At 37.2% G+C, this 20058-nt stretch overlaps 1 protein-coding gene across 3 annotated transcripts in view; it reads left to right on the forward strand.

Moving 5' to 3' along the window:
* The window catches only part of MKLN1 (muskelin 1), a 393778-nt gene that overhangs the window by 30071 nt on the left and 343649 nt on the right, over positions 1-20058 (forward strand). For 2 of the 3 annotated variants that reach the window (XM_049774456.1, XM_049774465.1), the window contains exon 3: positions 3587-3654. In XM_049774456.1, coding sequence (XP_049630413.1) covers positions 3587-3654 — 68 coding nt within the window. Of the gene's footprint in view, positions 1-3574; positions 3655-20058 lie in introns of those variants that run through there. The other variant, XM_049774473.1, reaches the window with a different exon arrangement.

A 20058-nucleotide genomic window follows, 5' to 3' on the forward strand; every position in this document is an offset into this window, starting at 1 on the left:
TTAAATTCTTGATCAGTGTTCTATTCGCTTTTTCCTAATATGACATTGCATCCAGAAAAGTGAGCTTTGAGAAAATAGAAAAATTACTTGGAACCATTATGTACCCAGAGAACATAGATTGTTGCAGGGTCACTGTTACTTCAAAAACAATTCAGGGGCTAGGGTTACAATTCAGCACTAAAGCACGTGCCTTGTTTGTAACACCCTGGATTTGATAATTGGTACTTCAGTCAAAAAATCAGAACAGAACAACCCACATTTAAAAAGTATAAAATAAACTTGCCTTCTTGCCCTTATTAATTGCAACTGTCATCCTCTTCTAGCCCCATCCTTGATGTAATATTTGTATTTTAAAGACATGAAATTGGATCCAGAGAGGTAACATAGGTGTTAAGATACTTACCTTATAAGTGGCCACCTAGGTTCAATTTTCACTAATACTAGAGTGACTCCTGAGCATGCCAAGTATGACCTCCAAACAAAAATAAATAAATATTTATTTATCATAGTATTGTCTTCTTGTATGAACTTTAACTTCTCTGCTAGGAAACCAATTTCATGAGGGCAGAACTTTTGTTTTGTTTGCCTTTGTATAGTCAGCACATGGGATAGTCCCTGATACACTGAGATACCTCAATAAATATTTGCTCATTGGATTTTATTATTTTAAAAAAGTTTATGCAGGGGCCAGAGCAGTGGTGTAAGCAGTAGAGCATTTGCCTTGCATGCACTAACCTAGGACGGACCTTGGTTTGATCCCCTGGTGTTCCATATGGTCCCCCAAGTCAGGAGCCATTTCTGAGCACATAGCCATGAGTAACCCCTGAGCATCACTGGGTGTGGCCCTAAAACAAAAACAAACAAACAAAGCCAAAAAATGTTTATTTATGCAGTGGGTGCCAGGTTTCTAGGGAACTAAAGCCAGTGGGGTTTACCGCCTATCCTTTTTGCCACTTTCACTGATGATACCATTGACGACACAATATCATTGACACATGCTGAGCAAATGGTACCATTGATGACATACTGAGTAAATCTACAGATGACACAGGACTAGGAAGGACAAAAAGTAAAATGGGTAATTCAATCAGGACTTCTCCCTCCACCCCAAATTCCAGCAAAACCTAACAGTGAATCATATCTAACAAAATAAAGTCTAATGGAAGCCAATATCATGCACTCAAAGGTCCCCCAATTCAATTGTAAAGAGACAGGTTGGGGGTGAGAGAGTTTAAATTGACTATGAGTAGATGATGAGTCAACTCAGTGTGAGGCAACTTGCCCCCCATCCATCCATTATTGTTGTACTAACAGACATAGAGTGCCTGCGTAAAGATTCATTTGCTAGAATGCACAGGTCCTCAGGATCCATTTGCTCTATTCCACGAATTTTGTTTTAGCCTTGATGCTTGACAATGACAAAAAGATTATTCAAGGTTCAGGGATGTGATTCAAGTGGTAGAGCACATGACTTACATGTATGTATGCAGTTCTGGCATAACTGGGTTCCATTTGGCACTGCCTACGCCCCCCCCCCCTTTTCAGTACCTGCAGGAGTTGTCCTCACAGTTGGAAAAAGAAAAAATTCATTTGATAAAGGTGAAGAGAATCATAGACTATCTGGTTAAATATGTTATATAAGCAATGATGAAAGGATTTAAGACAATGTGTTGGTGTCTTAAGGGGATACAGGTGCCTTCAGAGTTTGCATGGATCACCTAGAAAGAAGTTTGATTTCTTCTGCCTAATTTCTTCTGTAATTTCTTCAAATGACAGATTAAGAGTGTAAGAGTGGAAAATGTAGCCTTGTATTTCCCACCCACTGGAATTTTTCAATAATTAGATTTGTCCAGCAACTTATGTGAACAACTTAGGTGGTGATATTCAAGCCTGGTATCCAAGTACTATATGTTGGATACATTTTTATTTATTACTTTATTTAAACACTGTGGTTACAAGGTTGTTCATAATACAGCTTTTTTCCACAGAAACAAAGTTGTTCATGATTGAATTTCAGTCATACAATGTACAGCATCCTTCACCAGTGCACCAACTACCAGTGTCATCAGTTTCCCTCCTACCCTTCATCTAATATTTCTCTCTCTTTCTTTTGCCCCCCCCCCTTTATTTTAGACACTGATTTGCAATATTGTTACTGATGGGTATCATGCCTAACACTTTATCTCATTTCAGTACACAATTCTTACCTAGAGTGATTATTTCCAACTATCATTGCTATAGTGGTTCCTTCTCTGTCCCATCTGCTCTCATCAGCTATTTGGTAATCCTTCTATCCTTCCTAGCATGAACTGGTCTTCCTTGCCCTTGTCTCTATTGTTTCTGGATATTCTTTTTTTTTTTTTTTTGGTTTTTGGGCCACACCCGGCAGTGCTCAGGGGTTACTCCTGGCTGTCTGCTCAGAAATAGCTCCTGGCAGGCACGGGGGACCATATGGGACACCGGGATTCAAACCAACCACCTTTGGTCCTGGATCGGCTGCTTGCAAGGCAAACGCCGCTGTGCTATCTCTCCGGGCCCTGTTTCTGAATATTCTTACCATACTATGTTTATATATATATATTGAATACATTTTGTGATGGAAGTTTGAACTGTATGGTGTGGAATTTAATTAATCACAATAGCAAACATATATTGAGTGCATATTATATGTTACCATAACAGATGGCTTTTAATGGGAATTGTTACTTTATTTTACCCTTTGTCCTATTGCCCTGGTCCAGGGGGTCATTTTTTTTAAATATTCACATCAATCTCTAACACTATCTTACAAATGAGAAAAATGAGTCTTACAGGGTTTCCCTAATTGGCTTATTAGCTTATCCCTTGTACAAAATAGAGCAAGAATTTGGATTCAACCAGTCAAATGCTGGTGTTTATTATTCTCTAAGGCCTCCCAAGTAAAAGAAATCCAGCTTTTTACATTCTGAGACCCACCTCTCTGATGAAGTCATCAAACCAATGAATTTGTTGTCTTTGGTGGTAACTCATTCCATAGTAATTAGGTTCTTTTTTTTTTTTTTTTTTTTTGGTTTTTGGTTTTTGGGTCATACCCAGCAGTGCTCAGGGGTTACTCCTGGCTGTCTGCTCAGAAATAGCTCCTGGCAGGCACGGGGGACCATATAGGACACCGGGATTCGAGCCAACCACCTTTGGTCCTGGATCGGCTGCTTGCAAGGCAAATGCCGCTGTGCTATCTCTCTGGGCCCAGTAATTAGGTTCTTTAAAATAGTACTGAGAGTATAAATTAGCCTGAGCACTTGCCACTTAAGATATATCATATGGTGCCCAATATAGAACAAGGTATATATTGGTATTCAACAAGTATGTATTAGTTTAAAAGAGTGAGTGACTGCAATCACAGAGGGTTGACTACACAGGAAATGATATCTCAAAAACTGTGCCAGAGGCAAAACGAGCATATTTCTGGGTGGTCCTACTAGGGGTATTTGGCAAAAAAAAAATGTCTTAACCTATCACTCCCATCAAAGACCGTGAGAATCCCTGCTATGTTGTTTGAACAATATTCATTTAAGCAAATATTTATTGAGTACCTGTCTTGTACCAGGTATGTCCAATATGCAGAGGGAGCAGAGGTGAATCAGACGATGCACTGTTAGTGGGAGAGATGGACAGGTAAGCAAATTTCTATGATATAATGTGATAAGCTCAATGTGTGTGTGTCTTAAGATGCATAGAGAAGATTTAAGGTGTTGTCTGACACTTGAGTATATTTTTATGTGATTGTAAATGTTAAGAAAATTTATTTGGTCTTCTGAAAGACCAAGTGGAGGTTCTGATCCTCTTTGGAGAGAACATAAACTTGCAAAAGTTGGGTATATTTCCCATGATCATATTTATTGAGTATTTAAATACTCTGTATTTAAGGATGTGTTCTAAGCCCTTTAAAGACCACGAGATCATTCCTGACATCCCTTGTTTTGTTTTTTTTTTTTTTTTGCAAAGAAGAAAACTGAGGCGCAAGACCTAAATAATGCATTGGGACACATTGCTAGAAAGTGGCAACACCCAGATTTACACCTATGCATTCTGGCTTTTGCAGGCATACCCTTTACCCACTGTGCTAAATTGCCTTTGACTGGTCCCCTGGAGAGCTGGAATTCACACCTGGATTGTAACTCCAAGTTTAGCTTTCTTTCCCTGACCTTGCTCTTTAGTTATGTTGCTTCCAAGTGTAAAAAATTATATGTTACATAGAGGCAAGAACCATTGTGTGCATCAAGCATTCATGAAAGTGTTTGGGGGAGAAATATAGTAAAATTTAGACTATTAACACAGTCAGTGACAATCATCTTATTACAAGCTGTTCTTGTAACAATTCTTTGTACTGGGTGCAAAAGATTTTCAGAGCATTGAGAATCTGATCTGCTCTTCTCCAGGCCAGAAATCTGAACAGTAGTGATTATTACTTATGTCACCGGAACTAGCTTTAAATATTCACCTGGCAGCCTTTTAAGATCTAGTCCAGTTTTTTCTAAAGACAACAAAATGTAAAACAGTACGTATGAAAGACGTTACACTCAATACTTTAAATAAAAGTGAGACTGGAGAGACAGAGAACTGATATACACAACTGATTAAATTGTTGATGCTTTCTGTCCAAAATAAAAATTTCTTAGACTAAAATATATCTATATCATTAACAATTAAGTGGGATTGGGCCTGTGACAAATCTGAGAATGAATTAATCATTAAAACGAATAAAGTGGATTATTCTTCCTTCAGTAATTACTACTTCAGCTAAAGTGGGACTGGCCCAAGTGATCAAATCTACTGCTTTTGTGAAATATTCCACTCCCATAATTTCCAGAGATTCAGATTTAAAGGCATCCAGAAATACCTTTAAAAATAAGCTGTAGGCTAGGATTTCTGATTGGTGGAGAGGCAGAAAGGTCAACATAATTTGACATTCTTCCTTAAAAACAGGTGGCATTTGGGGAGGGAATTGTTTGGTATTTAGTGTTTTGTTCAGTTATTAATGGAAACTTAGTAGATTTGACTGATTATCTCAGCCTTTGTGTTTATAGATTCTTACTTTCTTGGCTTTCAGTCCTTGGAAACACTTGTTTTGATGGTGCAGGAGAGTTAGTCATGCTTTATTTTTGATGTTCCTATTTATTTTTAAGATCCTTTAGTTCAAGTCCACTTACATAGTACTGTGTAACCTGTATTTATGTCTCCACACATAAAATATTCCTAGTGGGAACTTTAGAACACACTTATAGGAATAATTCATTATTTGACTTCCAGTAGATGAATGCCCATCAGAACAATTCTCTTGTATTCATAGCTGAAACAAGGCAGCCAGCTTTGGAAAATTCTGTTTCAAATTTTTAATTACAAAAAGCCTTTCACATGAGAAATTTCAAGATTCTTAGATCAATTATTCCTAGGTTACCAGGTAACCAATATCTTACGAATATAATTTTTCCTCTCATCAATGAATCCATACCAGCTGGAAACTCCTTCCTCACATATTCCATGCTTTGACACTGAAGGTGAATTTTTTAACCCATATCCCAAACAAACAGTTTCATGAAGTCATCGGTGTGAATGGGTGGAGTGGACTGGAAGAGTGTTTTGAATGCTGCCTCTAATTAGAACTTTCAGAATTTCAAACGTGTCATTTCCTGAAGTTGAAGTTTTTCATTTTTAGCTTGAGTTCATTGGGATGAAACAAGTGACTCTGGTTGGAAGTATGTCAAGAATCAACTTTCTTAGATTGACCTTTAGTCTGTTGTTCACCAAATAAAAAGTTTATTATTCCCAGGCTTAGAGACAGTAGAACTTCCTTTGTTCAAAGACCATAGCAAAGGATAGCAGCACTTTACTGCTGTGAAGAACCCTCTGCAAATGATCCTTTACCCTCATGCTCCTACTTTGGTTTCATCATGAGTGAGACTCCTTGTCCACAGGCTGCTCCTCAGGAGATAAGAGATACTTGAGCCTCTTGTGCACCATTCCATGTGAGGGAGGCAGAGGACCTTGTTATCCAAGCAACCTTTGGATGGGGCCTACTTTTCTAGTACAAGCCTGCTCCAAATACAGCATACAATCCTCAGTCACCACTGTCCATAACTCAAAGATGGAAACAAGATATGCCAATTGCTTCTGTCCTTGTAGTCTTGAGCAAACAAATTTAAAACTTCAGATTGTTCTTTCACAGGGTTCCTGTTGCCGACAATGGCTAACAGTCCCATATGAAGTTACTTAGCACAGTGCTGGGTACATGATTGCAGGTACTGGTTGAGGTTAGGTGATAATATAGATCCAAATTGAAAATTGATACTTTGGCTTTAGAAATCTGTGGGGTTTTGTTTTGTGATAGGTTTTGGGTCACACTCAGTGTGGTACAAAGGGCTTATACTTGGCTCTACACTCACTTTTGGCTTAACTCTCAGAAATCACTCCTGGTATGCTCTGGGGAACTGTATGAGATGCTGGGAATTGTATCCTAGTCAGTTGCATGCAGGGCAAGTGCCTTACCACTATGCTATTCCTCCAGCTCCCTCTAGACATTTGCTAAATGGTAACTTTCATTTCCAATTGAAAGACTGTCTAACAATGAACTTGCTTTGGTGTCTAACTGGGAACACATTACTAGTTTAGTGATAATCTGTTAATATGTAACAGAAGCCAACTGATTTTCTGGGCAGAAAGTTAAAGGAGAAGAAAATAAGAAAAATTAGATAAATAAAATCTATTTCCAAATAAATAAAGGGACAGTTATCTGATTATAGAACTTTCAGATGAGGACATCATTATTATAGGTTCACATATAATAAGACATACTTGTTGAGTTTTAATTTTTTCAGATTGCACAGGATTAATTTTTCATAATTTAATGGAAGAAAGCCTTCCTTGTATTAAGTATTATTATGCTAAATAAGTATTCATATGCTAAAATACACATCAACCATTTTATTCATTAATTGCATCTCCTGTTGTGGTCTACATTAATTTTAGCCATACAGAAGGAGTGATTTAAGGTGCCTGCACTTCTCTAATTTTAGAATTTAGGAAAACACAGCAGGGTTCCCCTGACCCACTTAACCAAGAAAAGAGAACAACTCTCCCAAGTAGCCAAGAACTAGCACTATAGTAAACTTACAAGAAAATTTTGGTACAGAATCTTTTTTCCTCTGCAAGTTATTTGACCAAAAGCTGAGGTGCAGAATTTCAGCACAAAGGTGACTTTGAAGGAGAAAGTTTGTGCCAAACTGGATCTGTTGTTTTTCTGTTATGTAAGAAGGAAAGGGGAAAAATTAACTGTTTACTCTAAGCTATAAATTTAATATTCTCCCCTTACATCAAATGAAAGAATTTTAAAACTCCAACTTCACTTTAGTTATGTTTTTACAAACTATTCTGTATTCACTCAAGATGAAGTACTATTAGATATAACATAATTTATAATAATAATTTATAAATCTATAGTAATATAAAATAATTTTGTCAATTATATTTGTACAGTACAAAATTAATTTATTCATTGTCATAAGTGAAGTCTACTGAAATGTGAAAATTATATTGTTAAACACTTAACATATTTATTTTAATATACCTATTTCCTAATTATATATACAGTATCAGTATAAAAATTCAAAATGTGAAATTAAGATGATGAAATTCAGCAAATCACTAATGATTCTATCATCCAGAGATAATTAGCATGAAAATTTTTTTTGTTTCCTATATATACATATTTAATTTTATATATATTTATATACATATAAATGTTTATATGTATATTACATATTTATATGCATATTTTATATACACAATATATTATTATATATTATATACACAATATATAAAATTGATACCCAAATATTCATTGTATTTTCCTGGATTATTTTTTTTACTGGTTCTTTTTTTTTATATAATTTTTATTTTGATCATAGTGGCTTACATATTGTTGACAATAATATTTTAGGTACATATTAACATAATATCAGGGGGATTCCCATCACCGAATTAATTTCCCTACATCTCCATTCCCATCCTACCTCCCATATCCTCCTCCCTCATCCCCGGGGCTGCTAGAATACGTGGTCCCCTCTGAGCCTAGCTTACTACTTAGTGGTCCTACACCTGTTTTGGTCTTGGTACCTCCCTTGTTTCCTCCTCTAATTGGGAGGCGGGACTAGATAGTTCCAGTTATGTGGTTTTGTTTAAAGAAGAGAAAAATGATAAACTGGGGTAAAAATCAAATACGCCGAAAATGGGCGGAGTCCTTAGAGGCTCTCATCATCGGTTTGAGAGATGAAGGGGAGAAAGAAGGTGAAACACCCCAACAGTACACAAAGAAGTGTCAAATAAAGTATCCCATAAGCACTCCAAAATAAAGATAAGCACCGCATAAAAGCCATGGTCTTGAGATAAAAAGCATGGCAGAGCACCTAAAGAAAGAAAAGAACAGAAGAAATAAAATAAAATAAATATAAATGGAAACAACAACTTCAATAACCATACCAAAATGAAAAAATCGACAAAACCTAGATAGATAAAAAAAAATTGTTTTGTGCTTCCCCCCGCCTCCTGAACAGGCACAGTAAATATTGGGGTCATTCGGAAAGGAATTCCCTTGGCCTAAGAGATACAGGATTTCTCCACTCTTGGAGTATATTGTCATGGGATTTACTATAGACTCCATTTAGGTTCATTTACTCTCCCCTCGATGCTTTCGTGGTGTTTGGGAAGACTTCTGCTACGTCCTGGGTGATAAAATCAGATCTCTGTATCTAGATAACTCGGTATCTGCACAGGTCAAGGGGTGGAACTTACGATGAAGCTTTTCTTTGTGGTTTAGAAGATCTGTTCCCTCAGTGTCATTTTAATCTGTCTTCTGTGGTTGGTGGTCTTGGTCTTTGTGCTGATCCTAGGATGGAGCCTAGGGTAGAGTCTTTCATTATGTTTCCAGAAGACCCAATCCGCTGCGATTGTCTCTGCCGGACCTTTGGAACTGGAGATCATGGTTGTTGTGCAGGTCGTAGCTCAAACCCTAGACTAGGGCTTTTTTATTGGTCACAGGATACATACAGTCCGGTGTGGATTTTATAGAAAATTTAAAACATAAATAAAAGTAGACAAAGACCATAATAAATCTAAGTATCCATCAATTCATCCTTCCACTAATTTTATCTTAAAGAAAATTCCAGAAACTGTATTACCTAATTTAAATGTCAAAAGTACTAATTAAATAAATTAGATTAATTTTGTAATTTGATTTTATAATAGTTTCATATAAATCTTAAGAAATAAGGACTTGGGCCCGGAGAGATAGCAGCACAGTAGCGTTTGCCTTGCAAGCAGCTGATCCAAGACCAAAGGTGGTTGGTTCGATCCCGGTGTCTCATATGGTTCCCCGTGCCTGCCAGGAGCTATTTCTGAGCAGACAGCCAGGAGTAACCCCTGAGCACCGCCGGGTGTGGCCCAAAAACCAAAAAAAAAAAAAAAAAAAAAAGGACTTTTCTGGATCCAAGTCAAAGTATAGCAGGTAGAATGCTTCCTTGCTTAAGGCCTACCCGCTTCAGTCCCTGGCACCAATCAGTTAGATCTCTAGCTGAACTGGTTTCAGTTCTCATCACCACATATGGTTGCCAGAGCCTGCCAGAGTGCTTCCTGAATGCAGAGCCAAGAGTCAGTCCTAAGCATTAATGAGTGTGACCTCTCTCAAAAATTTTTTTTCCTAAACTACCACATTTAAATTACAAGTAGTTTTAAAACTATGAAATACTGTGTCAGTGTTCAAGTTTCCTACTGTCTCAGAAAAGTAATATGTGTCCTTATATTTTTGAAGCCTATTTCAAATAAGGCTTGAAGCAGGTTCTGAATAAGATTCATATGCTGAGGATGATTTTTGTCTGTTAGATTTTTTTATGCACAGGCTCTATTGCAGTATTTCTCCTTTGCAATTATTTTGTTAAAGAAACCAAGTGAGGGGGCCGGAGAGATAGCATGGAGGTAAGGTGCTTACCTTTCATGCAGAAGGTCATCGGTTCGAATCCCGGCGCCCCATATGATCCCCCGAGCCTGCCAGGAGCAATTTCTGAGCAAGGATCCAGGAAAAACCCCTGAGCACTGCTGGGTGTGACCCAAAAACCAAAAAAAAAAAAAAAAAAAAAAAAAAAAAGAAACCAAGTGATTTGCTCTGTGAACTTTCACAAAATCTGGATTATTCTGATTGCATCCTCTTGGTAGTACTTAGCATGTTCCTCTGTCCTCTACCTTCTGACATCTACAACTTTTATTAAGAAGAACAACTAGAGGTGGGGGAAAATAAGCTGCTTTATAGGAAGTGTATTTAAGTATTAGGACATACATAATATGCAATAATCTCTTTATTAAGGATTGCAAACTGATGTTATTTTAATCCTATTATTTCTTGAGTTGATATTCTGACATAGTATTATTGGTAGTCAAATAAGTTATTCTGTTAGTTGATTTTTTTGTTTTATTTTATATTTGGGATTTGGAGTCACATTCAGAGGTTTTTCAAGGCTCTGTATTGAGGAATCATTCCAGGTGATGCTCAGGGACCATATGGGGTACTGGGAATTGCATTCAATTCAACTAGTAAGGCAAGTGCCTTACCCATTGTACTATCTCGCCATCCCTTGTTTTCATTTTAAAACTATCAATTAAACTCATTCATGGAAGTATCATAAATTTCAATAATCTTACTTGTTATTTCTATTAATGTAATCAAATTATCTCTATTTGGCCTATGATAATATTTGCAAATCACTTCTGGACCTCTTTGGATTAATGATTATAATCTTTTATAAGATCCCTGCTTTTTTGTTATAATATGGTCTAAGCTCAACTTGTATAATTCCACACAGTAAAAATCTATTTATATTTGAGATGGCATATTTAAATATAATACAAAACCATAGAACAGCAACTATTTTTAATAGCAAAGCACTGGAAACAACCCAAATGCCCATTAATAGAGGTCAAGTTGAACAAAGTTTGGTACAGTAACACAACGGAGTTCTATGCAATCATAAAATGGAATGCTTCATCTTCATATATACTTACCATGAGTTGATTTCTAGGATATATTATAAGAAAAATAGCAAAAGGGGGAAGGTGAATCAGGATGCTGTAATTTATGTATAAGTGTGAAAATATAAATTTATACATTTCTGTGTACTTATACATAAATATTTATTTATATAATGTGTTTATATTAAAGGTCACCGCAGGATAAATATTCCCAAAAAATAAGTACATAAAAGTAATAATAGTGGGGCCAGAGAGATAGCACAGCGGTAGGCCGTTTGCCTTGCAAGCAGCCACAGGACTGACAGTGGTTCGGAATCCCGACATTCCACATGGTCCCCCGTGCCTGCCAGGAGTGATTTACTAGTGCAGAGCCAGGAGTAACCCCTGAGCACCACTGGGTGTGACCAACCCCCCACTACCAAAAGTAATATAGGTACCTATTAGAGGGGGAAAGGAATGAAAGGGAAGGGATGTTGATAGAAACTAGACTGACTTGAATCTATCTCAATTTTGGATTTGATTTTGGAACCATGTAAATATTTTTTCTTTTTTTGGTTTTTGGGCCACCCGGCGGTGCTCAGGAGTTACTCCTGGCTGTCTGCTCAGAAATAGCTCCTGGCAGGCACGGGGGACCATATGGGACACCGGGATTCGAACCAACCACCTTTGGTCCTGGATCGGCTGCTTGCAAGGCAAACACCGCTGTGCTATCTCTCCGGGCCCAATATTTTACCTAATTATAAAAATTTTATTTTCTTGGAAGTCAATTTTTAAAAATTGTGCAACCAGGTGGAACTTTTTCAAATAACTTTGTTTATATGCTTGTAATGGGATATACTGTAAGGCAAAAAAGAATGTTAAAATATTTATGGCAGAGAGGGGCACCTGCAATGCTAAGGAACTACTTCTCACTCATTGCTCAGCGGTCCAGCCTGACAGTATTTGGTTCTTGAATGACTATAGGATACTGGAGATAGAACCCAGACCTACTACATGCAAAGTTTGTATATAACTTACTGAACCAAGATTAATAATATTTTGTAGTTCTTACCAGGTAAGTTGGTTCAATGGACAGAGCAAATGCTTTGCATGGCAGGAGAGCCAGTTTTAATCCTCAACTGGTATGACTAATAATTGCATATAAACAAATATTACAATGGCTGTACCAAACTTAATATATCACTTATAATGAATGTGTGGAATTGCCAGTCTTTAGTTGTAAACATATCATGAAACTATAAAGATACTCATTTTAATAACTTTTTGGTAATTTGATAGCTACTTTGAAAATTGCTAATACATTTCACTTTAACTTTTGTAGAACTCATTATTTGTGAAATTATATTTCTCAATCATGGTTTAGAAAGTTAACTCTGAAAACATTACTTATATGGTCTTTATATATTCAATTTTAAATAAATATCATAAAAGCAAAAGAAGAGCGGATTACAAATTAAAATAATAGACTGTTAGAACTAGAGGGATAATAAAGATCGCCTGGCCTAACTTCTTCATTTTATCATTGAGGAAATGAAGGAAATATACTTACATAATTTACCAAAGGTCAGGCGGTGAAATTGAGACAAAGTGAGATAAAACCCAAATGTGATTCAATTTAATGTCCACTCGACAGAGTTTCTCTCAATTGTCTAAGCTTGAAGGCATTTTACAGCACAAGTAGAAATGGGATTGAGAGGGTCTTCCTTTGAAATTCTGTATTATGCTACCTTTTGGATAAAAAAAATCATATGGAAAATTTATCCAAAAACTATATTATAAAACTAGGAAAATATGTGGAAGAATTGATAAATATTGTTATCTGGAAGTTACAAATGAATATCCTAATTATAGGCATTTATAGAAGGCATTCGTCGACGTCAAAATAGACAGCATCTGAATAACATATGTTGGTCACACATGATTCATTGTCCATATCACACTGAACTCCAACAATAATTTCAAGCACAGTGAGTTTATGTGGCATGTTCTAGGTAGTGTCATAATGTCAGGGCAAGATTGGACCCAGTATTCACAGGCACAGTAAATTGTTTGACGTTTGGCCAATGTCATTGCTACTCAGAATTCCTGAAACTGTTTATTTCTCCCGGATCTATTCCTACAGAGCCAAATATTATACTTTATAAATCTATTTATTTCAGTATATTGGAATCCCTCAGCTTCTACAGATGTAAATGTTTATTTCCCACAAGTATAATGAACATAACATCTACCTCATTAGATGGGCGTAGGATTTAATAAGGTCATCTAAATCTAGTTTTAGTAGAGTACCCAGCACCTGTTCATAAATTATATCTGCTATTATCAACTGTCATTGTCTTCATCAATATTATGAAAAGTTAATTACATCATCCTTTTTTTTTATTTAAACACCTTGATTACATACATGATTGTGTTTGGGTTTCAGTCATAAAAGGAACACCACCCATCACCAGTGCAACATTCCCATCACCCATGTCCCAAATCTCCCTCCTCCCCACCCGACCCCTGCCTGTACTCTAAACAGGCTCTGCATTTCCCTCATACATTCTCAATATTAGGACAGTTCAAAATGTAGTTATTTCTCTAACTAAACTCATCACTCTTTGTGGTGAGCTTCCTGAGGTGAGCTGGAACTTCCAGCGTGTCTGAAATTTATTATTGCAAGAATGTCTTTCATTTTTCTTAAAACCCATAGATGAGTGAGACCATTCTGCGTTTTTCTCTCTCTCTCTGACTTATTTCACTCAGCATAATAGATTCTGTGTACATCCATGTATAGGAACCTTTTTCTTTTCTATTGATTTCTTTTTTAGTATAAAATCTTACAGGATGGGGTCTAATATCACTCAAGGGCTAGTGACTCACCAGTTGATTTCTCCTACTAAGAGAGCAGAGAGAAAATAAAGCACAGCCAAGGAATAAGAAGATAATGGAAAAGAGAGGTGGGGGTACCCTAAAAAGAACTTAAAACTATTTTCCTGCAAACTAGTTGGGATAAGTCTATTGAACAGTTTGTCTAAAGTCTAGTGCTCTTCTCAGAGATGCAGTCATCTTTCTCATGCTTTAGGAACTATTAGTAAACAAAGAAGGACCCTTTAACAGGCGATGAGAGGGTCTGTTCCTGCCCAGAGAATGCAAGGTTCCAAGTATCTTGTGCCGTGGCCCCATGCCTGTTCGTGCAAGCTAGTGGAAGAGGTTGCACAGTAAACATATCTGTTTACTGTGCCTGACAACTGGCCTTTTGCCATGTAAAAATTTCTCAGTGTACCCTGAGATACAGGTCATGTATTTCACAATATGAAGGATCTTACTGAGATTTCATGGTACACAGCGTGCTTTCAAGATTCTGCAGTGTGCCATTTCTGAGGGTGGGTCTGGTCTGACTCAGGGGAAAGTTCTTTCTAGATGGCCTGTTGGGGGCAGCCTCCCAATATCCCTCTAACAACTGATCATCAGACCAGACCTCAGGGTTTCTAGTTTTCCTTCTACCTACGAGTTCACGTATTTGATTATTTGAGTTTCAGTGTCTTTTGTTGTTGTTGTGAAAAAAACAAAAACAAACATAAAAACAGCAACAAGGGCAAAGAAGAAAATTATTCAAAGGATTATTCAGTGAAAGTTAGACCCCATTCACTGCCTAATCCCCAGTGAAACTTCTAGGCAGTCTATCACCTGAGTGACTGCCCAGAAAGAACCAACCTCTGTCTGGGTTGAGTGGCAGACTGACAGGCATCCTCACCTTCTAGTAGGAAGGATGGGCCAATACCATTATCTATTGGCAAATAATCTTCCAGTAAATTAGAAAATGATCAAGGCTCTGAGTACCAAGAAAGAGGAAAGTGGTCTGTAGTGATATTTGAACCAAATAGTGAAAGAAGAGAGGACAGGGGAATTATTTTAGGGAGAAAGTTTTGCAGAAAAGCATGGCCAAGCAAGATGAGCATGCCCTTGGCACAGGATTTTTAGTATTATTTACCAAACCATTATAGAGCATTTGCCACATTCTCCTAAGAACTCTAGTTTTGTCCACTCTCTTCATCCTCACAATGAATTTAGGCACTCTTAGCATCCTTGCTGCAAAGGGAAACCAAGGCATAAAAGCATCTAGAAATGTTGCCCAAGTTACAGAATGAGTGAATGGTGAGACAATGACTTTGCACACAGGAGGCAGGCCCAGAGCCCTGCTGTGAATTGGGATTGAATTGGGAAGTGGGAGCTGCAAGTGGAGGTGATTGTTTACCTATATGTGTATATGTACCGCTGTCCCTTGAGTTTGGGTCCTATTGGTAGTTAATATGCTTAATGCTAAAATGCGAATTAATTTTAATTTATGGGGAGGAGAGAAAGATGATAGCATGTTTGAGATAATAGTTAAAGCTGGGGGTTTCATGTGGTAGAACACAAGCCTTGCATTGCATGTTAGGGCACTGGGTTCATTCCCTGGTACTGCATGTGGTTCCTCCAACATTGCCAGGCATGATTCTGGGGTCCTTACTCTTTTTCGTGTGGTCCCCCACAACCACATATACACAAGATGATAGTTAAAGATAATATTCTATCAAATAGTATTTTATATCACTGATCTTTTTCCTTTTAATTTATTTATTTGTGGTATTGGGGGGCACAATGGCAATGCTCAGAACTCATTCCTGGTTCTATGCTCAGGGATTACTACAGCAGTACTCAGGGGATCATATATAGTGCCAGGGATCAAACTGGGGTCAGCCACATGCAAGGCAAATGCCTTACCCTCTGTACTCTCTCTTCTATTTTTTTTTCTCTCTCTTCTATTTTTAAAGTCTTGAAAATACTTGTTTATTCTGGGATTCTGGCAGTATTTATATACCTGGCTATATTTTCCTAGAGCAACAAATCAACTTTAGTTTTTAATCAGTAGTTCCTATTATAGTCACAATGTTCTATAACCTTTACTATAATATAATTCTAGAACTTCCTTTTATCCTAGAAAAAACAGAAACAAAAACTTCAAACCTGTTTGTAATCACCCCTAATTCTTTTTATTGTCTGCGTTAGCACCTAGATAGTCACATATCTTTTTTTTTGTCCATGGATTTGCTAATGGGGGTTATTTTATATAAATGGAATTAATACAATATATAACCTTTTGTGATTAGTATTTTTGCTCTGATTTGTGTTTTTAAATTTTTATTCATAGCTATAATATCAGTCTATTCCTTTTAGGACTCTTTTGGGGGAAGGCTATATCTGGCAGGAATTAGAGCTTACTCCTACTTCTCTGCTCAGGGATCTCACTCATGACAATGTTTTGGGCAATGTATGTGGTGCTAGGAATCAAATGAGGATCGACCATTTGCAAAGCAAGCACTAATCATTGTACTATCTCTCCAGCTCATCAGCTCTTTCCATTTTTATTCTGACTCATATTTCCTTGTATGAATAGATCATATCTTGTTTATCCACTTGGTATCAATTGAGGTCATTTTATTTGTTTCCAACTCTTGGCTATAATGAATAATGATGCTGTGTACATTTATGAAGAGATTTTTGGTGAACATGTTTTTCAGATCTCTTGATAATGCCTCATAGAATTGTTGCATCATATGTGATAACTCTATGTTGACTTAAAAGTACTTTGATTACTAAATGTATTGTGCTTCCACTCCTTGTAAGGGTAAGCTATAGGAGCATACAGTTGCATTAGCAAAATGCTTGGTTTACCTGAGGTCAGAATTAGTAGGCACTTACTTATTAGTTGTTGTTGTAGTTGTTGTCACTTTAAGTAAAAATGGATCTTACTTATTGATTCTGAGTTAGAGGAGGAAGAGAGAGTGACATGTTCAAGAGAGAATGTAGATTTCTCCAAAGACAGAGTGAGAGAGCCTCAGTACATATCGCAGCATTAAAGTGTGAAAATAGACATCTCTAGAGGGAGATGCAGGCACCATATTCATGGACTGGCAGCATGCAGGTGCATCCCTACTTGTTAGAGTTTAGTGTGTTTAGTGTGTTGAGTTTAGTGTGTTGATGTTTGAGGATAATTGGCAATTCAGTTGATATATCTTCCATGCTACATTTTATGCTCCCTTCATATGCTAGATAGGGGAAAATAGAAAGTTCCTTAAAGCATCCTTGAGCAACCAGCTTCTCTCCAGTTATTCTTGAAGCACACTATACAGAGCTGGTCTGAAGAACTGAAAACTCTAAGAGGATTAAACAAATTTCTAAGAATAATATGAACTATAACATAGACTTCACAACATTTTATCATTCACTACCAGCCCTGGCATAATGGTAACACAGATTTTTTTCTAGACCTATATTCTTCAAAATGGTCACTACTAAGTGCAGATTTTTTTTTCTTTTTTGGTTTTAGGCCATGTATGGCAATGCTTAGGGACTATTTCTGGCTTTGTGATCAGGAGGTTTGGGGACCACATTCAGCAGCGCTAGAAGGACTGATTGTATGTTGTGCCAGGGACCAAACCAGAGTTAATCACATTCAAGGCAAATCCCTTGAATCCTGTATTATCTCTCGAGTTTCTCTAGGTGGCCTGTAAGTCCTTAGAAAGTGGTTAATTTGAGTTAAGACAAATTTTATGTATAAGATACAAATGGAGAATAAAATTAGGGTAAAGAAGGGTCCACTATGACAATAATAGTTGGAACTGATCACTCTGGACAAGAATTGGGTGCTGAAAGGGGATAAAGTGACATGCATGGTGGCGCTAGAAGTAAGGCATCTGCCTTGCAAGCGCTAGCCTAGGACGAACTGCGGTTCAATCCCCCGCCGTCACATATGGTCCCCCCAAGCCAAGAGTGATTTCTGAGCGCATAGCCAGGAGTAACCCCTGACCGTCAAACGGGTGTGGCCCCCACAAAAAAAAACCCAAAAAAAGAAAAAAAAGAAAAGTGCAAAAAAGAAAAGGGGCAAGGGAGAGAGAGAGAAAAAAAGAGAGAAGGAGAGAGAAGGAGAAAGAGAGAAGTAAAATGCCTGCCCCAGAAGCAGGCAGAAGATGAATGGGAAGGAAACTGGGGACATTGGTGGCAGGAAATGTGCACCAATGAAGGACGGTGTACTGACTGACATTCTATGACTAATATTCAATCATGATAATTTTGTATCCACGGTGCTTAACTTATAAAAGATATATACAAATGAAAATTTGAAGAAAGTATAAAATCAAAATGTAAATTTCTCACTAATATTTACATCCTGAAATGATATCAGGGGGTGGAGTAATAATACAGCAAGTAGGGCACTTGTCTTGAATGTAGCCAACCTGAACTCAATTCCCAGCACCCTCATATGATCCCTTGAGTGGTAGTCGGGAACCAGTAGGAGCTCAGAGCCAGGAGTAAGCCCTGAGTACTGCTAGGTGTGTTTTCCCCATTAGAATAAGATATTTTGATGATGTTGCATTACTAAAATGAGTTTCACCATTTCTTCTTTTTCCATGTTTCTACTAGAAAATAATAATTATTTATGAGTCTTGTTTGTGGTTTGCATTATACTCCATTGGACTGCTCTTGTTCTAGACTATTCTTAAGGGTAATTTGATCAGCTAGATGGTATTATCATTCCCACATTATGGGTGAAGAAATTGAGGCTTAGAGAGCTTTAGTAATTTGCCTGTGATCATACAGCTGTGGCTTAAGTGCAAATCCATCTCCAAGCCTGAATTCTTACCATTTCTATACCATTTGCCTGTAGCCCAGAGGTATAACCAGACCTTAGGGCTGGCCATGATCATTATCTTGGACAGAAAAGTTCTTTCCAGTTTTTATTGTAGAGTGCAGGAAAAATTGTCCATGCCATTCTGGAAGGTAGAATTTAGGTTGCAGTTGAAAACTTGCCTATGGGACAATTCCTTAAATACTGACTCTTTGTAAGGGGTTGAGATTTCCTCACCAATACTGAAGGTAGATGAAACTACTTCACAGGTTTCTTTCATTTCTACGATCCTGTATTCATGTCAGAATCACCAGGGTCAGACACTGCTCAGCACTCAGAGTGAGGCAGAGTACGTAGAGTGAGATGAATTAGTGCTTCAGTTTGGGCCTGTCCTCCTGTGAAGTCTAAGGCTTTAATTTGATCCCATTTCATTTGAATTTGTGAAAACCTCAATGGGACACTCTTCAAAGCAATGCTGCCCTCTTCAACATTGCAAGAAGAGCAGACCAAACTGGTTAGGAGCTAGAAAGTCAGCTTGCTTACCTTCTTCCACCTGACTATCCTACCTACTGTTCTCCCTTTTCTAAGGCCTCATGACTCACAAAGAATTCTCATTTGCGCATGTTACTCATTAGCTATTAACTATATTTTAAATATTTTAATTTTAATCTCATTTTACATATACTTGTATGTAATATCTATCATGAGTATAATTTGCCCATTTAATTTTGAAAGCCAAAGAGAAAGCTCAGTTTAAAATACTACTTCCTTAGGCTATTTTTCTAAGATGGGAAGGTTGGATCATTAGGAAACACACAGACAGACCTCTGGATCTCATCCCAAAACCTCTTATATTCTTAGTGGCTAGAAATGCTAACAGCTGTGAAGCAAAATCACGCACCTTTTTTCTCTTCCCCCAGACTACAAATTAAGCGCATAGCAAGAAATAAGACAATTGAAAAAAGAAGCTTACAAATTAAATCCCATGAGGCTAAAATGTTTCTTCATGTGTATATACTGCGGTTTTAAAAATATTTTAATTTGCCATCAAAATTTTAGTGCTCTGAAATTAGGTTCACTTTAGCTAAAATAACATAGAAAGAAATTCCAGTGTTTGTTATTTGTTTAGTCATTCTCTCTTAAAATTCATTAGTGGTTTCAAATGTAAAGCAGATGAGATAACAATGACCCATAGGAAGAAATCAGAAAGAGAATAATATTGGGAACGGTCTAGAAAGCTGGAAGAGTGGGGACCTCAATTCTAGTTCTGTTTCCCCCGCAGTTCTGTTTTAATATGAATTAGCAACAAGACCTTGGAGAATTTTAGGTTCACAGATTACCAGACACCATTT

Source organism: Suncus etruscus, chromosome 1, assembly GCF_024139225.1.
Source record: "Suncus etruscus isolate mSunEtr1 chromosome 1, mSunEtr1.pri.cur, whole genome shotgun sequence".
In the NCBI taxonomy this organism is placed as follows: domain Eukaryota; kingdom Metazoa; phylum Chordata; class Mammalia; order Eulipotyphla; family Soricidae; genus Suncus; species Suncus etruscus.